The sequence below is a fragment of the Stenella coeruleoalba genome (genome assembly GCF_951394435.1).
Source record: "Stenella coeruleoalba genome assembly, chromosome: 2".
Classification (NCBI taxonomy): domain Eukaryota; kingdom Metazoa; phylum Chordata; class Mammalia; order Artiodactyla; family Delphinidae; genus Stenella; species Stenella coeruleoalba.
In genome coordinates this window covers 40,833,769-40,850,755 of record NC_137147.1, presented here as the reverse complement: position 1 = coordinate 40,850,755, position 16,987 = coordinate 40,833,769, and the positions used below count along the sequence as shown (strand labels likewise).

General features: G+C 38.0%; 1 protein-coding gene and 1 pseudogene across 2 annotated transcripts in view; one reads left to right on the top strand and one right to left on the bottom strand.

Moving 5' to 3' along the window:
• Window positions 1-693: 693 nt before the first annotated feature.
• On the bottom strand, window positions 694-2,282 carry LOC307181000 (transformer-2 protein homolog alpha-like; annotated as a pseudogene). The gene has a single exon. The product of its transcript is annotated as a transformer-2 protein homolog alpha-like (transcript).
• A 3,350-nt stretch (window positions 2,283-5,632) lies between these two features.
• LRRC9 (leucine rich repeat containing 9) overlaps window positions 5,633-16,987 on the top strand; it is a 106,600-nt gene continuing 95,245 nt past the window's right edge. Inside the window, exons 1-2 of the mRNA XM_079908455.1 lie at window positions 5,633-5,751; window positions 12,659-12,739. Of these exons, the coding sequence (XP_079764581.1) occupies window positions 12,692-12,739 (48 nt within the window). The 5' untranslated portion in view covers window positions 5,633-5,751; window positions 12,659-12,691. The remainder of the gene's footprint in view (window positions 5,752-12,658; window positions 12,740-16,987) is intronic.

The window sequence follows — 16,987 nt, the reverse complement described above, 5'->3', positions numbered from 1 at the left end:
GAGAGGTTTTCTGGGTAGCCAGGAGATTTTGGTTTTAATTATATTTCCCCAAAAAGGGGAATGAGAATTGTCAAGCACTACTGGTGGGAGGGAAATCTGGAACAGCCATTCTGGAAAGTTATCAGATGATATCTAGTGAAGTATATGTTTGCCTTTTGCCCAATAATTCTATTCCTGGCATATACCCCAGAGAAAATGTCCTTAAGAAAACAATTTCAAGGCTGTTCAATACCCTATTGTTTATTGCAGTCAAAATAGGTGCCCATCACTAGGGGAACAAATGAAAGATAAAACATGGTAGATATATATTATGGAATAATGTGCATAATACAGAAACAATGAACTACATGAACATACAGAAACAAGGATAGATCCTAAAATAGCACTGAATGAAAGAGAATCAAAATACAATTTATAGCACAATAACTTATTTTTTTCAAAGAAATTAACTTTTATTTGAAAGGAGACTACCCTTCCCCTCACTATTTCTAAGGACTCTATACAATAGCCTACTTAAACCATTTCCCCAATACCAAAATTTCTAACAGCAAAGCATACAACTGCTCTAAATAATAAGGCTTGTCCTTCACTGATTAAACTTCAAAAATTTCAACACAAAAATCAAACTTTACGTTTTTAAGTTTTAACGAATGTATTTTAAATACAACATGTTTTGTAGGAGTCCACAAGCTTTTCATCTCTAAAAAAACGACATAATTTTTAGGGTTCAAAAATTCCATTCTTCAAAAGAAATGACCAAGTGTTTTCTTCTATAGCTTCAAACTTTCTACACTCAATTATTTGATTGCTCCATGCCACCCCAGACAAACCTGACATGACTGAACTACTTTATGTTACTAACTTCCCCAAAAGAAAGTTAAAAAAGGAGTTTGTAGTAAATGCAGCTCTCTAATACCATGTCTAATACAATATCTAACACAAAAGAAGCTTTAAAAAGATCGTTTCTTTCTTCATTCGATTAGTCAGGAGTTAATTTTCTGTAAAAGCAACAAACAAACAAAAAACCATTTACAAAAGCATAACACTAGGGGTTCCTGTTTTACTCAAGATGTTTAACTACTCAAAATGACAACAATTACATCTTTAAGAATATAATAAAAGGGGTGAAAACAGCAATACAATCAACAAAGTGTAGATGCTAAATAAACCAAAGATGTTTTTAAGGGTTCTTTTTAAGGAGTAGGAAGGATTAGAAGCTTGGAGAAATCCAGAATTAAACAAAAAAAGAGAAAGGGAAAAAAAAAAAAGAAAAAGATGTCCTCAACAGCAGCCACTCTGTTTATCAATAGCGTTTTGGGCTGTAGGAACAAGATCTTTATTGTGATCTGTATTGACTATAGTAAGGAGAAGGTGATCTTCTTCTGTACCAGTAATCATCATCTTCATATCTGTCGTACCCACGATCATATCCTCTATCATAGTAAGAATCTCGACGTCTGCCACCTCCTCCACCTCCACCTCCACCTCCACCGCCTCCACCACCACTGTGAGTTGGTCTGCCCATGTATATGCCTGGTGTGGGTGTGTGCACTCTCTTGGTGATAGAATAATCTACACGAATTCTTCTACCATCCAGCTCCATTCCATTTTCCCTTTCCATAGCCTCCTTTGAGTCATCTATTCTCTCAAAATAAACAAAAGCAAATCCTTGTGATCGTCCAGTTCACTGGTCATAAACCACATTGACACCACTCAATGGTCCATATCAAGAAAATACTTCACGAAGATCTCTCTCTGTCGTGTACAAACTGAGGCCAAACACTCCTAGACAAGTGTTGGGATCTGGATTTGCCCTGCTGCCTGTATGTCTTCTCTGGTTAGACATTGGAGAATGACTTCGGCTCCTGTGACGCCGGTATTCTAGTGTATAGGACCTACTTTGAGATTGTCTTCTATGAGAGTGAGAATGGGATCTGGATCAAGTGTAACGTCTATGAGAATGCCTCCTTGACCTCGACCTGGATTTTAATCTTGATCGAGAATGGGATTGAGAGTGTTTGGAAACTCTTGATGGACTATGAGATCCTGACCTGCTCTCTGATTTTACATGAGCAGGAGTTCCCGTTGGAGATTTTGACTGAGAGCGAGGCTCTCTGCCCTCGAAGTTGTTCTCTCTACATCACTCATGTCAGCCAGGCACTCCCCAGAACTAAATAAGAGACAGGTCTCGGCTTGAGGGCCGATGGCCTAATCAACCAGCTGACTGGACCGTGGGGAGGAGGAAAGAGTTGGCAACAACAGCCGCTCCACTCCACTCCCACTCGGTCGCAGGCTCTGGCAAAAATCCACAATAACTTTTTATAAATAAAAAATACAGACACACAAAACAGTACTGCTTGTTTTTCAAAGATAGATGCACAACTCAAGGTTTATAAGAAACATCAAATGTATGCCTATTATTGGGATGGGGGTGGGACTGGATATAAAATAAAACAAGGGCCTTATATAGACAAATGTCGATAATGTGCTGTGATCTGAGGAATACAATCAACTTTCTGAGCCTCAGGTATTATAAATAAATAAAAGACACAAAAGAAAGGAGGTAGAGGAAAGAATTCTCCCACACAAAGAACTGGTCAGCTCTCTAGCGAATTAAGACTACCATCCCTTCTTAAATTCACTATCCTTCAATTTGCTACCATAAAGCTAAATACAAATAGAATTAGGAAGGTAAAATAAGGAGGTTATGTTGTCTGAAGTGGAGTATCTTTTTACAATTCCGTTCTGGCTGCCTTTTAAGAAAAGCTTGTGCATTAATTATATGTCAACAAATCATGGACAAAGATTATTTAACATTTTTAGATAGACTCATTAGAAATAGCATTCTGTTGGTCTAATTAAAGTTTTATTTCAGGATAATTCCTACCTTTTAATTGAATAATATATATTTATTGCCAGACATGAGTAATAAGAGGACCCCTGCTGATGACTTTATATGCACCACAAAATTATCTCTTCCGCTGCCAAAGTAAACCCTAAGTTGTGCTGCCTTGGTGTTTTCACGATATATCAAATTTAAACATGTGACAGCAAATTTTCACAGATAATCTAATAAAATCATTAACTGGAAAGTACTCATTTGCATAAGGATCAAATGTCAACAAGAATATAAAAATTAAATTAGCATTTGAAATCTCCAGACTTTTGGTTCTCTGGAATTAAACTTGAAGACATTACAAAGCCAAATTGTAATTAGATGTCTCCACTGTTGTCTACCAATAAGAATAGGGCTTTGGGGGAAATCAATTTAACCATCTATTCAAAAGATTTTAATAAAGAAAGATTTTCTTATTTAGGTCTATAGTCACCTCTATTTTGTTTAAGTAATTCCTCTTTAATTCAGGTGGTGACACGGTAAGTGTGCCATAATCAGTGGTAAGATAGCTTCCCAATTGTTTTCAGGTTCAAGATACCTTTATCCATAAATAAAGTAGATTTAAATTTATATGTTTTGGCCTTTGTCTAGGAGTATGAACAGACTGATGAATGAAATGAAGTCTTATTTCACTTAGAATGTTTTACTTTGCTTGACTTTTAGTGGCTTCTACTTCTGTTGTTTCTGGTACAGACACATAAAACCATATCATAAAGAAGCTTTAAAATAAGAAAAGGAGATTAACAAGAATGGTCACTGATTCTGTATGCTTTCTCTGGTTTTAACTGTAATCACCTTTTGCTCCAAATACCATCTAGAACACGCTAACAGGCAATTCTTCCTTTAAGAATTACTAGGACAAGGACTTTAGTTTGGCAACTCACCAATGGTTATCAGTCTACAGCTATACAGGAACTCTGACTCAGTTGCTGACCAAATCCTTGAGCTTTACCTAAAAATAAAATTCTTAAAATTACTCATTTATATAATATAACAAAAACTGTGTTAGCTTTCTCCTAGTCCTTTACTGGTTAGGAAAGTCACAATAAAAATTTCTAACAATATCAAAGTAGATAATCTCTATACTTTTATGCAAGAGTTGCATCTCCCAAAATGAGAAGCTTGATGTAGATAATTCACCTAATTGATTTCTGATCCAATTTCTTAATTTAATTTAAAAGTTTAAATTTCTAAACTATTGTTATCTAGCTTTTACACTCTAAGATGAAAATTTACCCAGACAGGTCATCTTGTTCAACTAGATTTTCAGAGAAGTTAATAGTAAAAGTACAAATATGAATCAGATTTTTCTGGTCCTTTTTTTAAACCCTTAAACCATAAATATTTTAATTAATTTTTAACTAATTAATGACAGAAACTGAAATTTCTGTGAAATAAAAAAATGTACAGGTAAAATTATTTTTTCTTTTTCTGTGTTTATGTATGTTTATAAACAGTCAATATTACAGATAAAATATTTGGAATGAAAATATATTTAAAAATCTGCACTCATATTTTTCATGAGAAAGCAGTTTTAAACTATAGTCTATTGAATGAGGCAGCCACCTGGTGACGGAAAAGAGCACTACAGACACTATCTTGCATGAACTGAACGTCATAAATATGCTACACAAATCAACTTAACCTCAAAAAATATAGTAGTGCTCTCCAACAGAAATATAATAGAAATCACATATGTAATTTAAAATTTCCTAATCGCCGCTTTTAAAAAGTAAAAAGAAACAGTAATTTTAATAAGGCATTTTTATTTAAACCAATATATCAAAACACATTATCATTTCAACATGTAATCAATACATATTTTTTTCATGCTAGGTCTTCAAAATACCATGTGTGTTTCACAGCACAACTCAATTCGGACTAGCCACATTTCACGTGGCTGTGGCTAGTGGCTGCCATGTGGGACAGCGCAGATCTAGAAAATGAAACGAGACCTGCAGTTACTTTGATTTGCCTAAGTTCATTCATTTCTCAGCCCCTCTGCCCACTCTTTTAAAAGTTCTTTCCTTTCCCTCTTTAAATTTTATCTTGTAAAATTTTTTGGCCTCCTGTACACTTTGGAATACATAAACGGCCCTCAAAAGTCTGTCGACGAACGACAAGAAGACCCTTGGAGGTCCTATGTCTTCTCTGAAGGGCATCAGGGCGTTACGTAGGCCTGCGCTGTCCTTCCATTCGGCTCGCTCTGCGCTCAGCGGCTTCGGGCTGCAGTCAGCTACACTCCTGGAGGGCGGTGGTGGCGGGCCGCAGGACCAAGAGCGCGCGGGGGGCATCAGGGCCTGTTCCGACCATCTGGCCGCCTTGACATCACAGCGTCGTGTCTTCGGGGTTCAAGTCCAGCGAGGCTCCGGGCTTCCAATGAAGGTCAAAGATTTTCAGTAGGAAAGAGCCGGGACTGGAAGAGGCAACGACTAAGTCCCCGTCATAAGTCGTCGCTTCCCGTCCGGGCCTCTGATCCGGCGAAGGTGAGTGAAAAGCTACCTGCAGGGATCAAATGACCCGCAGCTCGGGAAGCTCCCCACCCTTTCCCAGGAGCACCAGCAGGGTCTTCCGGGTGGACCCCGACCTCTGCTGATTGGTTGGCGCTTGCCACCACGTGATCCAGAAACGAGTCGGCCACCGCTTTCCCCGCCCCTTTCTCCCCCTCCCCACCCAGAGGTCGCGGGAGGCGGAGGGCGGGTTTCCTAGGCAACCGCAGCGGGGTAGTGTGTACACACCAGGCCCCACGGTAGAGAGGGTGTCGTGCCTGCTGCTGCAAGACAGGGATTAAGAAGTGGGAGTGGACTCTGTTCTGTCTCGGATTGCCCCGGAATCCATCCTCTCTCTGGGATAAGGTGAGTGACTATCCCCTGGTGGCCTTTGGGAGTACCTCACCTGTAGGCAGGCCCCAGGAGTCTCTGCTCCCCTCTCCTCTCTCTGGCTACGCTGGGAGGAAGACAAGAGAGAAGCAACGTTGAGGTCAAAAGACCCCTGTAACGGTGCAGTGGCGATCATGATAATGAGAGACAGTGACATGACTTTATCTGAGGCCGTCACGGTTGCCAGAGCAAAGCTGAAGAGGAGGAGGAGGAGGAGGAGAGGGAGGGTGGCCCACAGCCGCCTGTGCAGCCTTTACTGAGGGAACGAACTGCTCCTTGGACACACTTGATACTGCTCACCTAGAGCTGGAAGGGCGTTTTTTTGCCCATCAGTAATAATGGATGGATTCTGATCCATTTGTACCCAATTAATTTTTAACTAATTAATGACAGAAACTGAAATTTCTGTGAAATAAAAAAATGTACAGGTAAAATTATTTTTTCTTTTTCTATGTTTATGTATGTTTATAAACAGTCAATATTACAGATAAAATATTTGAAATGAAAATATATTTAAAAATCTGCACTCATATTTTTCATGAGAAAGCAGTTTTACTTGACCATACAGGGCTTCTAGTTTGTAGAAAAGAAATTTGATTTTCTCACAATGACACCCTCCCCAGCTCTCATGGCAGACAAAAACATTACTCTTTGTACTCTAATTATTGTTCTACTCTGATTGGTCATGTACAGAAAGTATTTAAGTTATATCATATAGGACCCTGTGGCATGACAATTAATTCAAACCATTCAACAAATTTTTATCAAACACCAAGCATGTGTCAGGCACTGTGGTAGGTTCTTTGTCCCTGCCTTCAGTGAACATGTAACCTGTCAAGGGGGAAAGACCTGGAAGCATCACAATACAGTGGAACAGGTGTTGTATATAGGGCATATGCTGGCTTTAATTGGAGTCATGAGGAAAAGAATGATTATAATACTATCAGAGAGAATTAAAGTCTTCACAGAGAAGACCCTTGATTTAAATCTTTAAGGGTATATGGAGTATGCCGTAAAGTCAAGGGACAGTTAGGGAGGGGGAACAGCATGTGCCAAGAACAGAAATACCCCATGCCATTCAGAGAACTATAGTTGTGGCCAGAGCCTGGGTTGTTCCTGGGAGTTTGTGGTTGATGAGCTTGAGAGGTAGACAGGAGTTAGAGTTTGGAGACCATGAATACCTGCCAAGAGGAGCAGCGTGAGTGGATTTCCCTTTCAGGAGGTTGCTGTCACAGTAGAGTAGAGGATCGATTGGCAGGAAGTGGGACTATAGGGAAAGCATTGGTTAAGTTGAAGTGATGAGAGCCTGAATCAAAGCAGAGGCAATTGGATAGAGGGGAGGAAAAAAAAAACAACAACAACGTGATAGACATTTAAGAGGTATATGCAGAAAGATTTAATGAGTGAGCAAAAGTGGGGGAAAGAATAAAAGAGTGGTTGAGCATAAGTTCCAGGCTTCTGACTTGGATGATTAAAAGAATGGTGTCACTTACCAAGAGAAAACATGCATTAGGAGAAGCAGGCTGGCTGGAAAATATAGAGTTCAGTTTTGAACATACTGAGTTTGAGACACATTCAGGTGGAGCTTTCCATGTGTGTAGTTGGGTGTTGCACAGAAAAGAGGAAGATAAAAATTAGTAATTCTTCAGCAAGAAGGAAACTATTAATCAGAAAATTAAGTTTTACATAACAAATAGAGAGACGCCAAGGAGAAAAAGTCACACCAAAGCAGAAAAAGAGCCATCAGCATCATCAGATTCGATGACAGGGTCAAATTGAGAGCTGAAACATGTCTAGTGTCTTTGGCAATTAGATTATTGTTGACCTGGAAAAAGAAACTGCAGTGGCCTGAGGTGTCCTCACTGAGACTGCAGTAAACTGAGAACTGAATAGAGGTACTGAAGTATTGCTAATGACTACATATCTTTTGTAATGTTTCCTAATGCTATAATATGGTACTAATGACTTATATCTAAAAGTTTTCCTGTAAAGGAATCTAAAATCAGCTGTTCATTGAACACAGGATAGGAGAGCTTTTTTTAACGATAGTAATGACCTAACATTCATATATGGAGAGAAAAGAGACCCTAGAGAAAGAAAGAGGGGAATAAATGAAAAGAAGGAAAATTTAACAGACCAAAGTTCTGAAAGAGACTGAAGAGGATGGGATGAGTACACAGGAAAAGGGATTCATTTTGGGCAAGAGAAAGAATACTTTTACTAAGACAGGAATCAGAAAGTGAAAGAAATACAGTTGACCCTTGAACTGATTAACTGGGGGTTAATCCATGTATAACTTATAGTCGGCCCTCTTATCCTTCGTTTCTCCTTATCCTCGGATTCAAAAGGCATGGACCATGTAGTATTGCAGTATTTACTGTGGAAAAATATCTGCATATAAGTGGGTCTGTGCAGTTCAAACCTGCATTGTTCAAGAGTCAATTGTATATTTTAAGAGGTGTGGGAATTTAAGGAGTGTATATCTGATGGTGTCACTGTTCTCTGTGAAAATGGGGACAAGATCATCTGCTGAGAGAGAGAACTTGAGAAGAGTGGTGAAAGTTTAGAATAGTCCAGACGTTGTGAATCCCAGATCTGTATCTCTAGTCCTACTCCCTAGGAGAGGAAGTTGAAGAGGAAAGTATAAAATGTCTGTTGGATTCAACTCAAGTTAGAGACCATACATTTGCAGTGATTTCAACTCACATGACCAACTGGCCATGTGAAATCTTCCAGCAGCACTCCAAAGCAGAGAGCACAGGTGACTAGATCAACCCAAGGTTTGAGATTGGAAGCGTGAAAGCTATAGAAGCTCCTGGTAGCTCCTGGCTCCCTGGAGAAACTAGAGAAGATCTGTAGTTTCTTAGATGGGCAGGCCCTGAAAAGAGCTTTCCCAAGGCGCAGAAGAGTGGGTGCAAGCTGGGCATCAGGACACTCACCTCTTGATGGAATCAGAAACTGGAAGCCTTGGGACCACCTGTGACTGGAGAAAACATACAAGACTTGTAAATACCAGGAAGGCCCATAATTATGCATAATTAATTACACACAATCACATAATTCAGATATAGTTATGCAAATTATAGAATTTGGGGGTTTTAAGTTAAATTTTGTTTTGCTAATTAACTATTGAATTACAACAAGGTTTTTCCTAAATGAGGGCATTGGTGAAGGGAGGATAAGGTGAAGTGAAAGAAAAGGTTGGTACCCCAAATATGCATAGTAGTCTTCTTGAATAAATGGAGAGTTATATCTTGTTCTAGAGGAAGACTCAATACTGTAAAGATGGAAGTTCTCCCTAAATTAATCTTTACAATCACATCTCAGTCAAAATCCCAAGTGAATTTTTAAAAACTAAATGCAAAATAATCATAAGTCTTATTTGGAAAAATAAATATGAAAGAATAACTGGAAATTTCCAAAAAAGAAAATGAGATAGAAATTTACAACATGAATCACAGTAATCAATACAGGATAATACTGTAGGAATAGATAGAGCTAAGGGAAAGCAGATTAGAAAGTCCAAAATTAGGCTCAAGTATATGTGATAATTTAGTGAATAATGAAGGGAGCAGTTAATTTCTTCTGTAATAGGTATCTTGGACGTGGACTAGAAAACTTGGATGGCTGTTTGTTGACTTTGGGGGTGTTAAAGGCAGGTTTTATCCCTTGTGTGGTGGTGGGCAGACAGACTTTTCCTTTGGTGCTCACAGACATTAAACCAGAATGTAGGGGCTTCTCTTCTGATAAGAAGAGGTACTACAAAGCCCTCCTTTACTTGGGGTGCCATCCAAGTAAACCTAAGGAGGGAAGACTGTGGCCTGCATCTCTTTATGGGCCTCTGATGGATTATCTAAATTCCTTCAGGTTGTTCCTTGCTACATGCTCCCTTGCCTGGCCACTCCTATGCTGTAATATCTGGGGGTTGTCCAAGAATGGGGTAAAGAGACAGTTGCCAATTGGAAGCAGGGAAGGAATGATCAATATTACTTTTAATATAGATCCATCATCTAATCACTGCTCACCATCCTCACTACTACCACCCTATTCCAGCTGCCATCCTCTCTCACGTTATTATAACTGCCCCTTGACTGATCTCCTTTCTTCTCCCTTCAACCCCTACAGTCCATTTTCAACAGAATAGCTAGGGCGATCCTTTCTGAAACCTAAGACAGCTTGTGTTATTCTTTCTTTCAAAATCTTCATACAGCTTTCCATCTTACTCATAATGAAATCCAAAATCCTCATAAAAGCCTACAGGATAGCACATGATCTGACCCCACAGAACCTCTCTGACCCCACATCCTACTGGTCTCCATCTCCCTCACTGTGCTCCAGCTACATCATCTCACTTGCTATTCTACAAACATGTCAAGTATACTTTCACCCATTTTTTTTTGCATTTTCTTTTCCCCATACTTTGATGCTTTTCCCCAAGATTCCTCATAGCCCATACTGCCTCATTTTCCACAGTTCTTTGCCCAGATTCCACATTATCAAAGAGGTCTTCTCTTTTCTCCCATATCTATTATTCTCTAACTGGTAGATATTAGTCCTCAATGCATAAATGAATGAATGAGTGAATGAACAGAGATTCCATTGTATGAGGATAACTTTCTGGGTGTACTTTTCTTTGTGGTGCTAGCTGGGATCCCTTCCTCAGCATAGTGGAGCAATGTCTCCAGTTTACAAAGCCTGAGTACAAATATAGGCTGTAAATATTACCCTGATACAGATCTCAAAATCCTTTGATTTGGACTCTTTGGATGGCCCACAGCCACTTTCTTCCCAATCACTGCTGCTCTGAGTTTGGGGAATTTTTTTTTTCTTTTTTTTGTGGTACGCGGGCCTCTCACTGTTGTGGCCTCTCCCATTGCGGAGCACAGGCTCCGGACGCGCAGGCTCAGCGGCCATAGCTCATGGGCCCAGCCACTCCGCGGCATGTGGGATCCTCCCGGACCGGGGCATGAACCTGTGTCCCCTGCATCAGCAGGTGGATTCTCAACCACTGCGCCACCAGGGAAGCCCTGGGGAATTTTAAAGGATAGTTTTGTAAAATTTCTTCCTCTGGTACCTTGAATTTTGGGCTGGTCTGTACTGATGGGCTTTTTCTCTCAGTCTGATGTCATCTGCTTTATCTTCATTCAAAAGACCTTTCTCAACATCTCTGGCCATCAGTGCTCTTTTGCTAGCACTGCTACACATTCCTTTCTTATTTTCCTAGTTCCCTAGTCATTCCAGCGAGATTTGAGCAGAGAAGGTAGGTAAATACATGGCCTCAAGTCACCATCTTTTTTTCCTTAAAATTTTAATTTACATGTACACCTGCACATGTATAAAGTTTTGCATAAATGATTAAAAGTGATCATATAAATACTTTAAAAATAAACATTTATGTAAAATTTCATAACATGTATGTAGAAACCACACAAATCTTAGGTATCGAATTTTATTCTCTCGAAGTAAATGCATTCCATTAGCACCTAGATCAAAAAATTTATCTTCATCAGCACTCCAGAACCTATCTTTTGCCTCCTCCTAGTCAATCAGCCCTGAAAGGTAATGACTATCTTGACTTCTAATACCATAGATTAGTTTCCAGATTTTATATGAGTGGAGTCATGCAGTATGAACTCATTGTGTTTGTGTTTTCGTTTGTTCAATATTGTGTTTGTGAGAATCATCCATGTTATGTACACCAATAGTTTCTTTCTCATTCTACTCCTAGGTATAAACCCCAAAGAAAACTGTACCTATGTCCTGCATAATAAAAATGTCCAGGGAAACACTATTCAGCTCCAAACTGGAGACAGTCCAAATGTCTACTAACAGTAGAATGAATAAGTAAATGGTTATATATCCATATTATACAATACTAAACATGCTTTTTTAAAGTGTAGGGTTTTTTTTTTCCTTTTTACCTAGATCCATCTCCATGCAACCTCTCATGCCTATTATAACCACACCAGCTTTCACCTATATCCAAGGTAACTCATGTTAACAACTTAGTATGTATCTTTACATATTTCTCCTTACATATGCATAATCATAAACACACATACATATCTCTATTCTATATCTATACACACATGTATGTACACACATATCTGTGGAGGAGTTATTATCGTAAAAGGTAGAATCACAATAAACAAATAAATACAATTTCTACATATTGCTTTGTCATGTCCTCATATTAAAACCAGGATTCCTATATTTTTAAAATAGTATATGTCTGGAATAATATAATGAATATATTAAAAATTATGAAAAATTTGGTTAAATTTTATTGAAGCTACTTAGGTATTTAGTAGTTCATACCATCTAAAATGAGGAAGTTGACTAATTCATTTTAATAAACATTTATTACCATGCCTATGGTATGTCATTAAGCCCTGAAAATTCTTTTCTTTTCTAACTATACTTAGAGAACTGTATTCAGTTTGGAACACCATAGTATAATAGGATGAATGAACTGGAACTGGTTCAAGGGAGAAAACAGGGCTCTTTCTAGTGAGAGAACTAAAAGACATGAACTGAGGGCAAGGTGAACATATAGATGAGAGATGACTATGTTCTTCAAGTATTAAAGGGTCATAGTGTGAAAGAAAAATTATGCTTGTTTTATTTGAACCCAGGAGGTAAAATGACAGTGAATGGGGAGGAGTTATGGAGAGAGAGAATTAAATTCAGAATAAAAAATAACTGTCTAAGAGAAAACTTCATAGATGGAATGGACTGTCTTGGGGTCCAGACATACTTGGTAATGTACTGTTGGGAAATGTCAAGCCACAGGTGAGTAATTCCACCTAAGTAACTTTAAGGCTCTTTTAAATGATATGGCATGACTCTAGTACTTATTTCAACTTTTCCTTTTCCTTAACAGTTATATTATTATAGCCTTCATTTTTAATGGAAGATGATTGAATGTGAAAACCTAAACCAAGAAGACATAATTAAAGAACTGGTGAGTCAAAGCCAGGTTTCTTTTCAACTACATTTGTAAGAATATTAAATGGAACATTTCTACACTCCTTTCTGGAGCTTATCTAGAGATTTCTTCTACACCATGATCTTTGGAAATAGAGAAAAATCATATATATGACACAACTTTTCTTCTTGTGAGTGAAAAATGACATCAGTGAAACTGGCCGTTTATAATTTCTAATGGCAAAAATAAGTTTTTATCTTTTTTTTTTCATTTTAACATCTTTATTGGAGTATAATTGCTTTACAGTGGTATGTTAGTTTCAGCTTCACAACAAAATGAATCAGTTATATATCTACATATGTTCCCATATCTCTTCCCGCTTGCGTCTCCCTCCCTCCCACCCTCCCTATCCCACCCCTCCAGGTGGTCACAAAGCACCAAGCTGATCTCCCTGTGCTATGCGGCTGCTTCCCACTAGCTATCTACCTTACGTTTGGTAGTGTATATATGTCCATGCCTCTCTCTCGCTTTGTCACAGTTTACCCTTACCCCTCCCCATAGCCTCAAGTCCATTCTTTATTAAGTCTGTGTCTTTATTCCTGTTTCACTCTTAGGTTTTTCATGACATTTTTTTCCTTAAATTCCATACATATGTGTTAGCATACGGTATTTGTCTCTCTCTTTCTGACTTACTTCACTCTGTATGACAGACTCTAGGTCTATCCACCTCATTACAAATAGCTCAATTTCATTTCTTTTTATGGCTGAGTAATATTCCATTGTATATATGTGCCACATCTTCTTTATCCATTCATCCGATGATGGACACTTAGGTTGTTTCCATCTCTGGGCTATTGTAAATAGAGCTGCAATGAACACTTTGGTACATGACCCTTTTTGAATTATGGTTTTCTCAGGGTATATGGCCAGTAGTGGGATTGCTGGGTCATATGGTAGTTCTATTCGTAGTTTTTTAAGGAACCTCCATACTGTTCTCCACAGTGGCTGTATCAATTTACATTCCCACCAACAGTGTAAGAGGGTTCCCTTTTCTCCACATCCTCTCCAGCATTTATTGTTTCTAGATTTTTTGATGATGGCCATTCTGACTGGTGTGAGATGATATCTCATTGTAGTTTTGATTTGCATTTCTCTAATGATTAGTGATGTTGAGCATTCTTTCATGTGTTTGTTGGCAGTCCGTATATCTTCTTTGGAGAAATGTCTATTTAGGTCTTCTGCCCATTTTTGGATTGGGTTTTTTTTTTTGTTATTAAGCTGCATGAGCTGCTTATAAATTTTGGAGATTAATCCTTTGTCGGTTGCTTCATTTGCAAATATTTTCTCCCATTCAGAGGGTTGTCTTTTGGTCTTGTTTATGGTTTCCTTTGCTGTGCAAAAGCTTTGAAGTTTCATTAGGTCCCATTTGTTTATTTTTGTTTTTATTTCCATTTCTCTAGGAGGTGGGTCAAAAAAGACCTTGCTGTGATTTATGTCATAGAGTGTCCTGCCTATGTTTTCCTCTAAGAGTTTGATAGTTTCTGGCCTTACATTTAGGTCTTTAATCCATTTTGAGCTTATTTTTGTGTATGGTGTTTGGGAGTGATCTAATCTCATACTTTTACATGTACCTGTCCAGTTTTCCCAGCACCACTTATTGAAGAGGCTGTCCTTTCTCCACTGTACATTCCTGCCTCCTTTATCAAAGATAAGGTGACCATATGTGCGTGGGTTTATCTCTGGGCTTTCTATCCTGTTCCATTGATCTATATTTCTGTTTTAGTGCCAGTACCATACTGTCTTTATTACTGTAGCTTTGTAGTATAGTCTGAAGTCAGGAAGCCTGATTCCTCCAGCTGCGTTTTTCGTTCTCAAGATTGCTTTGGCTATTCGGGGTCTTTTGTGTTTCCATACAAATTGTGAAATTTTTTGTTCTAGTTCTGTGAAAAATACCAGTGGTAGTTTGATAGGGATTGCATTGAATCTGTAGATTGCTTTGGGTAGTAGAGTCATTTTCACAATGTTGATTCTTCCAATCCAAGAACATGGTATATCTCTCCATCTATTTGTATCATCTGTAATTTCTTTCATCAGTGTCTTATAATTTTCTGCATACAGGTCTTTTGTCTCCTTAGGTAGGTTTATTTCTAGATATTTTATTCTTTTTGTTGCAATGGTAAATGGGAGTGTTTTCTTGATTTCACTTTCAGATTTTTCATCCTTAGTGTATAGGAATGCCAGAGATTTCTGTGCATTAATTTTGTATCCTGCTACTTTACCAAATTCATTGATTAGCTCTAGTAGTTTTCTGGTAGCATCTTTAGGATTCTCTATGTATAGTATCATGTCATCTGCAAATAGTGACAGCTTTACTTCTTCTTTTCCGATTTGGATTCCTTTTATTTCCTTTTCTTCTCTGACTGCTGTGGCTAAAACTTCCAAAACTTTGTTGAATAAGAGTGGTGAGAGTGGGCAACCTTGTCTTGTTCCTGATCTTAGTGGAAATGCTTTCAGTTTTTCACCATTGAGGACGATGTTGGCTGTGGGTTTGTCATATATGGCCTTTATTATGTTGAGGAAATTTTCCCTCTATGCCTACTTTCTGCAGGGTTTTTATCATAAATCGGTGTTGAATTTGGTCAAAAGCTTTCTCTGCATCTATTGAGATGATCATATGGTTTTTCTCCTTCGATTTGTTAATATGGTGTATCACGTTGATTGATTTGCATATATTGAAGAATGCTTGCATTCCTGGAATAAACCCCACTTGATCATGGTGTATGATCCTTTTAATGTGCTGTTGGATTCTGTTTGCTAGTATTTTGTTGAGGATTTTTGCATCTATGTTCATCAGTGATATTGGCCTGTAGTTTTCTTTCTTTGTGACATCCTTGTCTGGCTTTGGTATCAGGATGATGGTGGCCTCGTAGAATGAGTTGGGGAGTGTTCCTCCCTCTGCTATATTTTGAAAGAGTTTGAGAAGGATAGGTGATACCTCTTCTCTAAATGTTTGATAGAATTCGCCTGTGAAGCCATCTGGTCTGGGCTTTTGCTTGTTGGAAGATTTTTAATCACAGTTTCAATTTCAGTGCTTGTGATTGGTCTGTTCATACTTTCTATTTCTTCCTGATTCAGTCTTGGCAGGTTGTGCCTTTCTAAGAATTTGTCCATTTCTTCCAGGTTGTCCATTTTATTGGCATAGAGTTGCTTATAGTAATCTCTCATGATCTTTTGTATTTCTGCAGTGTCAGTTGTTACTTCTCCTTTTTCATTTCTAATTCTATTGATTTGAGTCTTCTCCCTTTTTTTCTTGATGAGTCTGGCTAATGGTTTATCAATTTTGTTTATCCTTTCAAAGAACCAGCTTTTAGTTTTATTGATCTTTGCTATCGTTTCCTTCATTTCTTTTTTATTTATTTCTGATCTTATTTTTATGATTTCTTTCCTTCTGCTAACTTTGGGGGTTTTTTGTTCTTCTTTCTCTAATTGCTTTAGGTGCAAGGTTAAGTTGTTTATTCGAGATGTTTCCTGTTTCTTAAGGTAGGATTGTATTGCTATAAACTTCCCTCTTAGAACTGCTTTTTCTGCATCCCATAGATTTTGAGTTGTCGTGTCTCCATTGTCATTTGTCTCTAGGTATTTTTTGATTTCCTCTTTGATTTCTTCAGTGATCACTTCGTTATTAAGTAGTGTATTGTTTAGCCTCCATGTGTTTGTATTTTTTACAGATCTTTTCCTGTAATTGATATCTAGTCTCATAGCGTTGTGGTCGGAGAAGATACTTGATACAATTTCAATTTTCTTAAATTTACCAAGGCTTGATTTGTGACCCAAGATATGATCGATCCTGGAGAATGTTCCATGAGCACTTGAGAAAAATGTGTATTCTGTTGTTTTTGGATGGAATGTCCTATAAATATCAATTAAGTCCATCTTGTTTAATGTATCATTTAAAGCTTGTGTTTCCTTATTTATTTTCATTTTGGATGATCTTTCCATTGGTGAAAGTGGGGTGTTAAAGTCCCCTACTATGAATGTGTTACTGTCGATTTCCCCTTTTATGGCTGTTAGTATTTGCCTTAGGTATTGAGGTGCTCCTATGTTGGGTGCATAAATATTTACAATTGTTATATCTTCTTCTTGGATCGATCCCTTGATCATTATGTAGTGTCCTTCTTTGCCTCTTCTAACAGTCTTTATTTTAAAGTCTATTTTGTCTGATATGAGAATTGCTACTCCAGCTTTCTTTTGGTTTCCATGTGCATGAAATACCTTTTTCCATCC